The following is a 15,141-nucleotide window of genomic DNA, read 5'->3' as shown; positions in this document are numbered from 1 at the left end:
CATTCATGAAAACCTACCTCATCAAAAAAGCAACCAAAATGCCCTTTTCTCGGTACAGCAACCGTCGCAACGAAGGCGTCGTCGCAGCTCCTCCCAAGCGGAGGGGTCTCTTCTCGCGCCGGCCTGCGCATCACCACAGCACTACCACTACCGCTACTACAACCACGGCTCCCCGCCGCCGAGGCCTCTTCTCTCGTCGGCCTGCCGCGCACCACCACCACCACCAACGCAAGCCCAGTATTGGGGACAAAATCTCGGGGGCCCTTCTCAAGCTCCGCGGTAGTCTGACCCATCGTCCTGGCGTCAAAGTACGTTTTCCCCACGCATGCACAGAAATTTGCCCACGACCGGTCCACTAACACCGTCCACCATACAGGCTGCCGGCACTCGCCGCATGCACGGCACCGACGGCCGCGGCGCTCACCACCATTTTTAGTCATTTAGAGCACATATACCCATACCCTCACGATGGAATGAATATTCGGTTTTGTCCTTGATATTAGCTGCGTTTCATTAAATATACCTATATACTCGCACCCACTTTGCGTTTCCGATCACAATCCTAGCTCTTGCCTCGTGGTTCCAAAAAAAGCAATATTAGAGTGGTTCCAACCTTGAGGGCGTAAAAATCTTTAACATCGTAACTCATCAATATCCTGAGTGTTTTTCACTGTGGGCCGATACGGCAAGCTATGCCGGATCCTGTATGCACGCCTATGGGCCATCTCATGCGCTTCCTCGGGGACGGCGAATTTCCGGTGTTGACGCATTGCTTTGTTGTGGTCTGCAGCTGAAAGCGCTCCGCGCTCATCCTTGGCCAGTTCATCAGTTTCATCCCCACCTTCCAAGGGCTTGAGTTTGGTGTATATGGCAAAGGCCAGTTCCAAGTCTTCCAATGCCTTCTTACTGGGTGAAGGGTGCTTCTTAACGCGGCCATATCCGCATATAGACTCGATGGCGGTCTTTCCCTTGCAAGAGCCATCTATGTCTATTTTTCTGTCCGGGTTCTGAGCAGACAAACTTTCCGACTCAATTGCAAAGTGGTGGGAGCGGTCATCATCGCCCTCACCATTCCTGTGCAGTTGGGGCGTTAGCGTTGCTGACTTGGGCGTTGAGGAGCCTGTCGGGCATTCGCATAAGAGGCCATCAAAGAGGTTCTCTTCGAAACTTTTTTCATCTGCGAATGGATCTCGTGGGAATGTGGAGTCGTAGACTGGGGGGCAACCTGGGCGACTGTCAACCTGCACAGGCAATATGTGGTTTTCAGTACTTCGGTCTAGGCGCAGCGATCGAGTCGGACATGGAACTAGTTTTCTCTTGATACTACCCCCTACGGTTGACTGTGCTTTTCTTCCGACACTGCCCTCATCTAGTCGAAGCTCGATGGTGGTAAGCTGTTCATGCATCAGTATTGAGTCTTCGACCCGGATCAAGCCTCGTTTCTGGGGCTCGGATGCGTTGTATCTTACCGCTTTCCGACTTCTGTTTTTCTGTGAGACCTGAATTGCGTCCTCAGCCCACTTACGACTCGTTGTACTGCCCAAATTCCCTGCTGTGTATGTCGCAAGTCGAGCGATGGCTGAGGGTGGCTGTGGCTTGGGTGAAGCTGTAGGCGCTAGAATTGCTGTAGTTTTATTGTCAATCTCAACAGGACTGAGGATTTCCAGATAACCAGCTGCCTGTTTTGTGTCCCATTCTGTGGTGTTCCTGCACAGTGCGTCTCTACAACGATTGCGGGAACAAAGGCCATGGACATCAGAGGCCAGCAGCGAACTTTTCGGCGAGTCCTTCAAAGATTTTTCTGTTTTAATATCTACAGGTGATGCCATTCGTTCATTGGTGGTCGAAAGAATAAGACGGGTAGGACTGGCAGCTGGGGCAGCTGGCACGAGTCTGGGCGCAGCGCTGCGCAGCCTGCGTCCGAGGGAGGCGTGATCGGTGGTAGATGAAGAGTGCATCGGGAAATTGTGATGAATGCTTGTAATAACTGATGAAGTATGTTGTAGCGATATTGTAGCAGGAATTGAGACTGAATGATTTGTATCTAATACACAGCCCAGTCAGTTGATCGTCTAGTGTGCGGCCAGAGGAACAGACACTTACCGGTCTTGGAAGAGCTAAAAATTGCTTGAAGGCTTTGGCGATGTCTCTCTGCATTCAATATGCGAGCCGATGTACCCCGTTTACCGTATGTCTTGGCAATCTTTGCCATTATATGCTCGCCTAACCAAAGGAGCGAAATGCAGCCAAAGCTGCCCAGTCGACATGGAAACAGAGCTGAACGAGCGACAGAGATACTGCGGTTTAACGAGCGAACGGAGAGTTACTCCAAGAGATGCACGTCATCATCTACCGAGAATAGAAATCACAAGAGAGAGAAGAAGAATTGCCATCACGTGGGTCGTTAGGCAGTGATGCCAAGGTGATGGCTGTCAGCATGGCAGCTGCGATGCCATCACGTTCGGGGCTCGGCTCGGGTCTGCAGCCGGATCCAATTCTGTAGCCGAGCCAATTGTGGTTGCCAAGCATTTAAATAGAGTTGTTTAGCGAGAATAATCGATCAAATGGGAACATGCTGCGAACACGGCGCATCGCCGTTTGCTGGCTCGTTTAGCAGCTCACTTAGACGCCGATTTTGCTCCGGTGCAGGGACTCGTCTCGCTGCTGTCGCACCACAACAACAGCTGACATTTCATAATGTAGTCAAATCCGACTCAACCACACTTTCATGGATCACGATTTCATTTGCAGCAGAGCTATCATGATTGTTTTCAGTACGCGCAGGCCATGCCCCAACGTGAAGTGCTGGCATTGGTTCTGTCCCACGTGACGCTCCCAAAGTGGCAAGGCCCCGCCGGACCCTTGGCCAAGGACGACATCATCAATTTTCTGGCAGCTTCGAAAACAGGGCGAAACCACAGCCGAAGCCATCAAGCGCATCATGCGGCATTGTTGGCATCTCCAACCAGGAAATTGAACTTATACATACACGCATTGTCACCGACGAAGCGGATGCCGCCCGCATACATACTGAACAACCGCAACACCCGACCGTCTGCGGACCGCGAGACCCCGATAGTTCCGAGTAGCTCCCAAATCGAACCTTTGCGCACCATTGAAGGTCAACACGCGCCGCTGGCGTTTTGAACCCTTCCGATATCATCTGCGACTGCTTCAAGGCCTACACGCCACAATGCTACGGTTTCTACTACAAGGTTCCGGGTCCGCTCAGCGAGCTTTCAACATGATGAATGCGCCATCATCAGGCGCCTTGCAAGGTGCTTGGCGACGCCTCTATACGACGCAGCGCAACATTTTTCGACGGAGCTCGGCCCAATCTAGCGGCTCACGCCGTTTTGCTACAACGCTTCACCCATTGCGGCCCATAGGCTTGCAAGCGGCAGCATCTGAATGGGCGCCGGCATCGAGGAGAGGTTTTCGCTTCTCCGCTTGGAGGCACAACAACACGAACGGGGAACAGCCACAGCCCCTGTCACTTACCAAACGGCTAAAAAAGCTGTTCAAGGATTACGGCAAGTCGGCTATTGGCGTGTACCTTGCTCTCAGTGTCCTTGACTTTCCCTTTTGCTTCCTGTTGGTGCGCATCGTAGGTACCGACACGATAGGTATGTTGCGACAATTGTCCATGTAATACGCCGATGGGAGACTGACAGAATGACTCGCCGAAATTATAGGTCGAATTGAGCACGCCGTTGTATCCACCGTTTCGAAATTCATTCCAGAATCAATTCGGCAAAAGTGGCGCGATTACTGGCAATCGGTCAAGAAGACGGAAAATGATACTCTTGGCAATGGAGATGTTAGCGAAACTGTGGAGATGATGAGCTGGGGCGTCGAAACGGCACAGGAGCACCACAACGAAGCAGCGAGTAAGTCACCCATCTTGTTGTCTGTTGCAAACATACCTATTAGGTCACAAGTGGGCTAGAAAGCCCCACGCGGCGTTTGAAGCCCGGCCTACATTCTGAAGTCTAAGCCAGTAACATGTTCTTTTTTTGCAGGTCTCGGGACACAGTTGGCTCTTGCGTACGCCATTCACAAGAGCTTCATCTTCGTGCGAGTCCCCTTGACAGCAGCGCTTACGCCCAAGATTGTCAAGAAGCTTCGTTCATGGGGCTGGAACATCGGGAAAAAAGCGTAATCGGCGGTTTCCGATTGCGGATTCTTTCCCAGGTCCTGCAGGCATACTGCACTCTTGTGGGTCCGCCGTCGGAAGCAATGGGGTCTGATGAGGGGTGTTGAAGTGTTGTAGACCCTCAATATCTACGCAGGCCAGCGCGAGAAGCGATGAAGATACGGATACAATGGCCCTGCAAACGAAGACTCTCGCCGTTTGGACAACCGTTGCGGCCGGCGGGTGTTAGTCTCCACACAACCAACGGTTAGCCAAGGCGTCAGCATTTTGCGAATAATTACAGGTTAAACTTTGCCATGTGGATGTCTGCGGTTTGATACAGAGGGATGGGAGGGGCAAGCAGGAAACAGATTGACAGAATACCTCGCGCGGTATTCTCGGAATGGGCAGATTATGAGGTTGCAAGTATGTTACCAGGCTAAGCGATCATATGCAGCCAAGCGACTGAGAGAGGCTGTAGATTTGAGTTTGAGGGGCAATAGTTGATGATTGTTGTATATTACATGTATGAAAGGGGGTAGATATAGCTAGACCAGGATAGACTCAGCGGCACTACTTACTCCTTTTGTGTAATCATAGAGACGTCTTTGGTGTAATCAGTACTTGATCAAAATAAACGTTGTACTTGCAGCTGGCGGACCTCTATTATTATTAGAACTGTTCGTTGCCATGTTGCCGCCACGTCCAAGTTTGGGTTGGCTTGGTCGCCGGTGCGCGCAACGAGAAAGGCAAGGATCGTTTGAGTGGCCTTACCTGCATAGTGGCGTTTGTCGAAAAGCAAACAACATTATTGCAGGTATCTCAGGCAATTAAAGTTTGGCGTTGCAGAACGCCAATGATTGTGGGTGAGCCCGCAACCCGTCGAGCTTCCTGGCAGTCGCAAGTGTGTACTGTCTGTCATGTAATCCGTACTCCGTACGAAGTGTCGTGCGTAAGTAATATATGCCTGTCCGGCATCTGTTCTGACCTAGGTAGCAGACATGGGTGCTCGCAGCCCTGTAATTCTTCGATCTTCCTTGTTGGTACCTGCTAGGATACGAAACTTACCCATATCACTCAGTACAAGCGGAATCGAGTCTTTGTGGACTTTTCGGCAATAACATGTGCAAGACGATGATCGCAAAAACCAATAACTACACACGGGGGGCGTGAACTGGACTCGGGTATTCAACGAGGCTGTACAGAACCCGCCGCCAAGAAACCGTTTTTTTTTTTTTTTTTTGGCTTCCCGCCTGACTGGCTTGATTTTCCCCTCTGATCGTGTTATTTGCTGTACTAGTAGTTTCGACGGAGTTTCTGCTGCTATTCTAGATGCAAAGAACTTACTCATGCCAGGACGGGCCGTCTACTTCTTCCCTTGGCACGGACGCAACGCTTTCAACGGGCGATGGAGACCACGAAGACAAGAGAACAACGATTGATGGAGTCGAGACCCGTGCAGGGCCAACATTCCGCGCACAAATCCCGAATAGGGAAAACCAATAACCGCGTCCCGCCGACCCAGTGGTTACAAGTATGTATGTATGCATGTGCGTGCGGGAGTGTTGTGTGTATCCGCCCGCAGTTGGGAAAATCGTTCCGACAATCCTGCACGGAGGGCCGGTCGGCCGACTAGTCTCAATTAACTCGCGTGTCCGTTGGTCCTTTTCAGGCCCTATTCAGGGTCCGCCTTGTCCAAAACCTTCGACAAGTCGTACGAGTTTCCTATCATGGAAACTGCGTTGTGATTGGCCGGCCCTGCGCCCGCCACGAGTATGACGACGGTGGCCGCCGAGAAGGGCGCTCCCCTGTAAACTCTCACAAAGAAGTTGAGTTTTACATTGAGTATTTCACTGTCAATAGAGTTTTGGCTGATCGCCAGTCGACAAGTTGCACGCTGATTGGGAGCGTTTCGTTTCACTCGGAGAGGCGATCAAGCAATAAAAGGCCGAAGCGTGCGTCATACTCGAAATGCCGATCGGCTTTGTGCAAAGCACGGAATTATATCCGTACTCGGTAGCGTCTCGTGAGCTCACAAGACTGTCTTCACTTCAACCTCTTTTGGGCGAAGCCATTCGATTGGGCCATAAAGCTGGCTCTTTTGCCCCATTTGCCCATCAGCGTGAGGTTGGCGTGGTTGGTTGCTGGCTGAAACGGGGACGGGGTGACACCGCTAGGCCACGCTTGCTGTAGTTAGACTAGAAACACTAGAAACTAGTTAGAATACAGCACCCGTTGTAACGATTACATCATCCAGCACGCTATTATTTCTTTTGTTTGTTTGTTAGTTGGCTGCCTGCCCTTTATTGCACTCTCCCTTACAGTCGCCTCCTGGAATTGTGGTCAGCTGGTCTGGGCGCTTAGAGTTTCCGCCGCCAAGCTTTATCACGAAGTCGGCCTGGTGGTGATCAGTCATCACAGACAGCCGCCAGTGCCGAAGAAGCACGCAAAAGTATATTTGGTGGTGGGTAATCGCCGTATAGCAAGTCCGCCTCCCTATAACGCCAGACTGCCAGCGCCTTGGCTCAACTTTGTAATCTGGAGAAGAAAGGCAAAAAATGACTGAGGGCATTGTGTTATCGTGACTCGAGTGAGGCTGTGAGATATAAAGTTTCAGGCCCCGTCCGCCCTCGTCATCATATATTTGCTCATGCCACCCTGTCAGGATGGAAATGGAGGCACAAGGATTCAAGGGCACCGTCTCTCGCAATTTGTCGTAACTGCAATGTTGAAGCTATAACGACACCATTAAGCAAGAAGGTTCGTCATTTGCATGACTAGCTCGACACACGACAGGATATCATGTGGCCAGCCTTTGACGCAGAACGAGAGCCTATTTTACTGCCCGGTATACTCGAGGTTAGCCCTAGCGTATCCATATCGTCATGCTTGCGACTTGTGGCTAATAAGCAACCAGTCCGCACATCCGAATGAGAAGGATAAATTTACTCTGAAGAATCTATTCTTAGTAATTGCAAGCCTGACTCGACGAGCTAATTGCAATGCGAAACGAAAGTAAGGTTTGTGTAGAGTGCGAACTGCGGTAATACGAGCCATATAACGTTCAAGTCTGCGGCAACCATACGATATAGACTATCATTATAAGCGAAAAATAGCAGCTGCGTGTGTATATCACCGGGACGATGTTCGGTGAGTATTGCCAGTGTCCTGACCCTTCATACCGGTCACCGTAATCTGTCCAATCGCCAAGAAATCGCACGCACCGAATCTGTAAACTTTATTGAGCGGCATGATCGTTTCATGATGAAACAGCATATAGCTGAAAGGGCAGGGGCGAGCATGTCGGCACTGGGAGTACTGATAGTCTAGAGAAGGCATGTTGACATGTCAAGGGTATAGCAACTTGTCATAAGCGAGGGGCTATGGAGCACTGTCTTGCGACTCGGAAAACCTTATTTTGCGGCTTCTGCTGAACAACGGCTCTGGGCCAACGTGGATGAGACTCCTTTTAAACCAGGCTGTACATGTTTCAGACCAGAATTATGACAAGATCAATGGAACTGACCAGGGTCAAGTACACGGCAGAATGCAGCAATGAGCTAATTAGCACAATCACCCGCCCGCCCAACCACACGATGGACTCAGTAAGAACCCCGCTTGAGAGAGAGGATTTGACAGGGCGCCACATGGCCGAATTGGGTAGCGGCTGAGCATGTACAGATGCAACATGAAAGTATAATCCTTTGAACAGCAAATTCATTCATGGAATCAAAAGCATGCGATTATGCTGGTCGTTGTCTCGGTAGACGCCCGAGTTAGCGACGGCGGCCAGGGGTTTCTCAGAAGAGATGTGAGGAACCACGTAGGCCAACGTTCGTGTCGATCTACGGATACTGATAGTTTAAAAAAAAGACAATCGTCACCATATATGGATTAAAGCTTCTGGTTGGGTTTACTACGATAATGCGACTGTCGAACTAATTACTAGCCTATCAGCTTAACGGGAGCTGCTCCCGAGAGCTCCTTCCAGAATCGTGTACTTGGCCCGGCAACGTCGAGCTGAGTGGGGAACGGAGTTGAAGCGGAAGAAACGGGGTCGTAGAAAAAAAAAAGAGTTCGTCTGTCAAAACTGTCTTGCTGCAAATGTCGTCAAATCGTGTAAACTCCAAGGGTAACTACTTTGAGCACACCAGCGAATAGAGTTTGTACCTTGTGGATACCAAACCTCCCAGCTGGGGCGCCTCGCGAGGCACAAAAGCGGACAGAGAAAGACACTAACTACGCAATCGTTGGGTGGTGCCTGAGAGCGGGCATCATATCGCGCAGATTGGTACTGGTATTGCGGGTATTGCGGGAGAGGAAGCTCCAAACTGGCGACTAACTAGCTTGGTCACGCTCTGGTTGCATCGCATCACCAACGCTCCCGATGCTAGAACTACTATTACAAAAAAGCTCCACGCTGAGCCGAACACCCGAGTCTGCGAGAAAGATGGGGGCCACGGCGTCGGACAAGAGCCTCAGAAACGGCCGACGGACTCGAGTGCATGTGCAAGAGGAGAAGAGCCACTAGTTATCCAGTGGAGGACAGCAAAACGGTGTGAAACAAGAGGCTGGGTCAACGATGGGCATTGGTGATGTTTGAATTCTTTTGCGAAGCATACGTAGTATCAGTATATTCAGTCAGAACAGCTTATTGGTAGAAATGCAACCTCACAAACTGGCTGATGCTACAAAGCATATGACATGTCAATAATTAGAGAATAACATGTCAGAATAATAGACACGCAAACACTGACTGCGAACCGACTTGGGTACCACCCCGTCGCATTGAGAGCACGAGCCCAAGGGTCTCTACTTTGGTTGACTTTTGTGCCTAGATGCTTGGGCTAGCGAGAAGATGCTTGCCGAAATCTTCACTCTTCAGTCGGCTTCTCCATTCTCGGAACGTAGCTCCGTGGGGACGAGATTCGCAGCGCAGGGCCAGGAACCCTTGCCAAGTCGAAAAATGCTCCCCTCTAAACTGCAATATGCCGATCACAATTCGCAAGTGGGCTCTCTTGACTCTCATATTTTCTCTCAAGTGCATCATCGTTCGATACATTTGGGTGGCTGGTTAGCATCAAGCCACCAACTAGACTGCGCGGGTCTATGCCGAGGGTTCATCTGATAGCAGGGCATAGACGCCTGACAAAGAGATGCGCAACAAGTATCCGTAGACGAGGAGATGTAGAGTAAAACGCCAAGTAAATACAATCTTGCAAATACGCTCAATACGCTCAATACCAGTAGGCCCGATACTGAATGTATTCGACTTTGGAGTGTTGCAACACGCCCCCTTGCACCTGAAATCAGAGACCCGAGCCTCGTTGTCGCAGGCGCTAACGCACAGGCTGGAAGCTTCAGGACATCGGGCCAACATGGAAGCGCTAACTAAGCTGCAGGCCGTGCGTCCCCACGAAGCCATCCATCTCCTCCCAGGGCACTGGCGCCAACGCGAAGAGCCAATGACTATTCGGGCTCTCAAGGCTACGAAACGGGCGCGGATGGATCAAGGGCGGCGCAGCAAGAATTGCTTTTCTTGTTTTTTTTTTTTTTTTTTTTTTTTTTTTTTTTTTTGCAGAGCCCCGAGAACTCGAGTCTCCACGATGCAATTGGTAACTAGCAACTAGTTCACTCCCATTTTAGGGCTGGTGCTACGGAGAATTTGAGCTCTTTAAGGTCTAACATTGCGGGATAAATTAGTTGCCCTCTATTTTGCAATCATCTAAGAGGCGCAGGTTTTGTCATGGGCAGGTGCCTCTATACGAATAGCCGAATCTCTTGGTAATGAAACAGCAACGCTGAATATTGATTCAACTACGGATTATAGGTCTTTGTTAAGAGAGGTTAAAGAAGAGCCGATTTGATAATGGGCCAATGAGAGAAGACATGTCAGGGCAATTTGCGGGGGAAAAAGGGCAAGACGGTAACAAACGCACACCGCTCGGGCTTCAAGTTTTATTATTATAATGGCCACTTGTTCTTATTTTTTTGCAACTACCCCAAATCGTCTATGCGGCAAGGGTCACAACAGACGATCGCCGCTTGGTTTCGCTCGGGCCGTTGCCCATTTTTTTCTTTGCCGGACTCAAAGTCCGGCAACTGATCTTCACTTTGACTATAAACCCCCCTTGATATGTTTCAGTTTTTTATCTATGAATCCCCTTGATTAGTTCCTGACATGTCGTATCTCGTGCGTGAAACTTTGCCGAGGACGAAGTTGCGGCGTTTATTGATCAGAGTACTAATTAGTTTCTTATACTTTATTTAGCCCCTTCACAATTGCAGGCGGCGCCCACGCTAAACGGTTAAAGTTTACAGGGGGGGGGGGGGCTCATGAACAAACAAGACTACGCTAGCGGAGTTGGGCTACCAGTACGCCGTGAGGAGTTCTTGCCAGCGGGATACTTATGGTAGTGGCTCATAGTGAGTAACTAGTAGTTACATGTCATCGGCGAACGGTCATGTTGCAATGCCAATGTATTAAAGTCCCGGGATGAGGAGACGGACCGGAGATGCAAAAATCAGTAAAATCAGGAAAAGAGGGCCGAACGCCACCAAGACGGGTGGCATGGATCGACTCGGCTCCATATCTAAGGGGAGAAGACACCAATGTAGCCTTGCGTCTGCAGTAAAACAGGCGGCAGGACTGTTGCTCCAACATGCTGCATGATCTGTGATCTTACTGAAAATATCAGGTTTTCGTAGCGAATGTTGGATGTACCGATCTCAAGAGCAAGGAACAAGCCCCGGGATCGTTATCCAACAAGGTATAACTCGGTCCCCGCGATCAAAATCTGGCGCAAACTAGCTTCAGATAGTTGTAGTTGGGGGTCACTGTCTCAGTTGCTCTTGAGTCTAGCTAGCACTTATGTAATGTCTTGAACGCTCATCTTGGCAGGTTGCAAAGTTGGCCGAGCCAAAATAAGGAAAAAAAAAAAGTATAATTCTACGAGGTAAAACTAAGCAATTTTATGTAAAACTCGATCCGCATAAATTGGCTTGCATCGGAACCATGGTGCTCCGGAGAGGTCAAGGCGGCGTATGCTCCAAAGCAAGAAAGACTGAGCGAAAACAGTGTTTGGAAAAGTTGCTTGGCCATGTGAGTAGAAAGTTGGGCTTCTTACCAAATCTCGATATACTTAAAAAAGAAAAATAAAAAATAAAGAAAATAATTTGTCATTCTGCAATCACGGGCTGTAAACCGTTTACCTGGTAATACGAGCCGACCCCGCGATGAGGTGCCAAGCCTGGATAAATGGGTGAGGCTGAGAGCGAGATTGATCTCTTGGCGGGTACACAAGATGGCAACGTAATTAGGCTGTATGTATGAGTATGTCATTGCAATATTCAGTGACATATTCCGTATTCGTGTCTAATTAAAGAGATGATATGCACCAGCGTTGGTTTATATTGCGGGTGGGCCTTTGAGGACCGCGGATATGAATGTCACTGCCCCTCCTTGAGATCCACGGCCGGCCCATGCATGGCATTGCAGGGGAATAATGTACAAATTTCAAGTCAATGTATTCAGTAGTTACCGAGCCGGGAATGTAATAAGTAGTAATAGATTGTATCTTGGCAGTGTCATTTTTTGGGACCGCCGATATTACAGGCCTCGATCCTGCTGGAGAAGTCGATCACCTCAAAGTGCCAGTTCTGGCCTTTAGCCCTTGGCTCCTGAAACGGAAATAATGCCACAACTGATTTTATTTGTTTGGAGTAAATGGAAAGTGGAATTACAATTTTTCCCCCGTCGGCTTTGCGCAACTATGCAGAAGACGACGGCGGGTCGGACGCAAAACTCTAAAGTTCTTGCGGGCTCTATTTATTCCTCTGCGACGGGGGGCCGCGATGCCGAATTGTTTCCGAATTTTTTCTGTGAAGCGGCTTTGGCCAGACAGGGCCGTTGAGATGAACCAGGGTGCTGGTGGCTGGGATGGAGCCGATCAGAGAGAGGCGAGAGGAGGGTGTGGGCGGAAGACACTTTTCATGCACGATTCAAGAAGACATCGGTAAATTTCAGGCAACGGGGCAGAATTATGCTAGCGTTAGGCGGGAGGTTGTTGGTGGTACGGCCTTTGGGCCTTTTTGGGCGTCAAATGGTTGTTGGATGGCTACAGTCGTAAGATCGACATTATCTAAACTAAAATGGCCACAGCTAACAGAGTATCTTGTTGTGGCGATCAACTAATAGTCCCGGCGTCTTCGGCCAGTTCTTGAGGGTATGATTGGCGGCAGGGCAGAGATGACACTGACTGTCTTTGAAGCAGTCGAAATAACTACTGATATACATATACATGCTGAAATTTGCAGATTGCCGAGACAGAAAGGCAATGCGGAAGTACTGTGTCATTGGACTGCGTGTCAATACACTGCAATGTCATTGTTACTGCTTACCGCAATTTGTCGTGTGGGCATGTCCAAGTCGCAATAAACATTAAATTTGTGCAAGAGTCATGGCTTTAGAGTCTTGACCGTCGTAGAGAAAAACCACGCAAAAAAAAAAAAAAAAAGAAAATGGCCACGACAACGCTGTTATGTGTAGGATGATGATGATTGGATTATTGCGTGGAGCTCTTTTCTCCGAAGCGCTTCGGTGGTGGTAGCGGACAAGTTTCGCCCAGGCACTACTTGTAGTGTTGTATTTAGCGTTGGGCGTCTAAAACATGAGCAAAGTAAAGATGATCTGGGCTTGATGCGCTGATTGAACCCGAAAACATGTGCTCTTCACGTTTCGGTGTGGAGGAGCGGACTAGGCCGGTGTGGTCAGTGGCCTCAGCCTGTAACTAGGTAGGCTGTAACTAGGCTGTAGCGCCTTTGGAATATTTAGGGCTAGGTGAGGGAGCATAAAGGAGCCCTGGGGCCACTGGAAATTAGAAGGCCCATGGAAGCTCGCAAAGAATGCCTTTTAGTCTCGATTCAGGCCGCCGTCGCTGGGTCTCTCCATCTCTCCTAGGCCCTGGCCTCCTCTATTATGCCATGCTCCTCCTTGCAGTGAAATGCTTAAAAGTGAAAGAACCACTGCTGAACTCTGAATTTTGGGGATGCTGTTTCTCATGTTTGCTTTGTGTAATAATAATAAATGAGGAAAAAGGGATAAGCTTTCGGGTTGTGTCCGTCAGTACATGGAGCAAGCATATTTGGCCGCGCGGCGAAATGGCGTTGGCGGTTGCTTCCCCGGAGCCAGACGACGGCTTTTTCTTGCATGTGCTGTGCTGTGCTGTGCTGTGCTGTGCTTCTTTTGCTTTCTGCAATTTACTGAATATTGGTAGCCTCGCCACAGTTGACAGAAGGTGAGACTTTGCCCAATATAACGCGGGTTGTGCATTCGACGCGCAGGCGGCGCCAAAAGTTGTCATTTATTACGTCAAACATGTGAGACTGTGTGGAGTCGTGAGCTCATGTATTTGCTTGTTGTCGCATCCCTCATGCGTTCTAGATGGTCTTATGCATGCTCAATTTTGTAAATACTCCGTACTGTACAGGCAACAGGCTTTGGGCCAAGCTTGGCACTTTGTGTGCCACGCACTTCGGCCGCGCTTCTCGGCAAGTAAAGTTCCATGTTCAATAATAGAGCGACCACAAAAAACAGGGGAGAATGCGCATGTCCTAATATGATATGAATGCTTTTCATTTACTATTGTCACCATTGTCAATGCTATTGACGACCTGAATGCTATTGACGACCTGGCCCGAACCGGGTTTGACGCAAGAATAATGTAGCACTCAACGGCGGGCGCACAGTAGTTGTTAGTCGCTGTTTATCATTTAATTCCCCGGCGCGCCTTGGGAGCAAAGAGCTAACCAACTAGGACAAGTCAGGCATGAGCATGCGGCCGGACTTGAATGAATGGCGACAGCCGGCATACTGGTTGCAAAGCATACAAAGAGCAAAGGGGCCAGCTTGCAAATGACAAGCTTTCTCGGATCCCAGGCGCTCCGCTTGCTGCTCGCCCGCTCGCCCGCTTGCCCGCTGTTTTTGTTTTATCGTCGCTGACCGCAATAAGCTTTCCTTATTGCTTGACTAGCACAAAAGCCTGTTCTGACCCAGTCAGTCCAGAGGCAAAAAAGAAAGCAAACTTTTGAGAGCAGGGACCAGTGGGATACGCAGCATCCTGATTCGTGGGTATAGCTTCCATGGTAACGTGAGTTTGGACAGATTGGCCATGTGGCCAAACACAGACAAAGTAGAAAAGCGTATTTGCCGTTCTCGCCGTTGCGTTGTGCCACTGGACGGGACCACTGGACCACTGTTGGTAACCTACTTGCCCCCGGCCTCGTCCTTTTCTGGGCCCAGCCGTTAGACTTTGGCCTCGTTTACTAGTGATGGCGTTGTGTGTTTGCGTGTGTGTGTGTGTGTGTATCGACAATAGACCACAATACTTATTGCAAATACTTACTGCATTTGCAAATAAGCATCCTCTGAAATTAGAGTTGTGTCAGAGGGGAGGTTGTGCTTTGCTGTATTGCGTACTTTGTAAACTCTGTAAAAGCAGGCTGAGCAAGATTAAGCGTCCACCCCCCCCCCCCCCCCTTTGCCTATTGTTATGCCCGACGCATCTTTCCATCGTTACGAGTCAACAAGTCAAACCTATTCACACCTCTAGCATCTTGGCCTCATCACTCATTCCAATGCGAGTCTCGCACACACCGCTTAGAACAGCCCACTTGCGCCAACCTGACGCTGCAGAGCCTCCCAGTGCCTTCCTCCCACTAAGCCAAGCCCCCCCCCCCCAGCAACCTTACCGGCACACACAGACAGAAATCCGCAAGCCACAAGCAAACGATCCTATCACACTGTTGGAGCTACATCCCAGCTTTCACCACCTTGTTGTTGTACTTTGTACTGAGTAGATATCACATTTCGGCCGCCCTGCACGCCGTCATCCTTGGGCCGTCCTTGTCGGATCAAAAGCACAAAAGAGGGCTAGCACTCTGGACTAACAAGGCCTTGCCAGCAAAGCAGGCTCATTATTTTAGTTGGCAGTACAACTGTACCAACA

General features: G+C 49.7%; 4 protein-coding genes across 4 annotated transcripts; 2 read left to right on the top strand and 2 right to left on the bottom strand.

The window, feature by feature from the left end:
- Nucleotides 1-38: 38 nt before the first annotated feature.
- On the top strand, nt 39-436 carry BBA_05359 (uncharacterized protein; the record flags this gene model as incomplete). The annotated part of the gene is made up of 2 exons (XM_008600456.1): nt 39-308; nt 377-436. 2 exons carry the CDS (start codon nt 39-41, stop codon nt 434-436), a joined length of 330 nt encoding a protein of 109 aa, XP_008598678.1.
- Nucleotides 437-632: 196 nt separating this feature from the next.
- Nucleotides 633-1,958, bottom strand: BBA_05358 (uncharacterized protein; the record flags this gene model as incomplete). Its single annotated transcript, XM_008600455.1, has 1 exon — nt 633-1,958. The coding sequence occupies one exon, from the start codon at nt 1,956-1,958 to the stop codon at nt 633-635; it is 1,326 nt and encodes a 441-aa protein (XP_008598677.1).
- A 1,235-nt stretch (nt 1,959-3,193) lies between these two features.
- On the top strand, nt 3,194-4,162 carry BBA_05357 (protein N-acetyltransferase NAT2; the record flags this gene model as incomplete). Its single annotated transcript, XM_008600454.1, has 3 exons — nt 3,194-3,626; nt 3,696-3,890; nt 4,023-4,162. The coding sequence occupies 3 exons, from the start codon at nt 3,194-3,196 to the stop codon at nt 4,160-4,162; spliced, it is 768 nt and encodes a 255-aa protein (XP_008598676.1).
- A 2,019-nt stretch (nt 4,163-6,181) lies between these two features.
- BBA_05356 (uncharacterized protein) lies at nt 6,182-6,551 on the bottom strand (the record flags this gene model as incomplete). Its single annotated transcript, XM_008600453.1, has 2 exons — nt 6,182-6,318; nt 6,458-6,551. The coding sequence occupies 2 exons, from the start codon at nt 6,549-6,551 to the stop codon at nt 6,182-6,184; spliced, it is 231 nt and encodes a 76-aa protein (XP_008598675.1).
- Nucleotides 6,552-15,141: the final 8,590 nt, after the last annotated feature.

The sequence above is a fragment of the Beauveria bassiana genome (assembly GCF_000280675.1).
Source record: "Beauveria bassiana ARSEF 2860 unplaced genomic scaffold BBA_S00014, whole genome shotgun sequence".
Taxonomy (NCBI): domain Eukaryota; kingdom Fungi; phylum Ascomycota; class Sordariomycetes; order Hypocreales; family Cordycipitaceae; genus Beauveria; species Beauveria bassiana.
The sequence above is the reverse complement of the archived record's forward strand: the minus strand, read 5'-3'. Positions and strand labels throughout refer to the sequence as shown.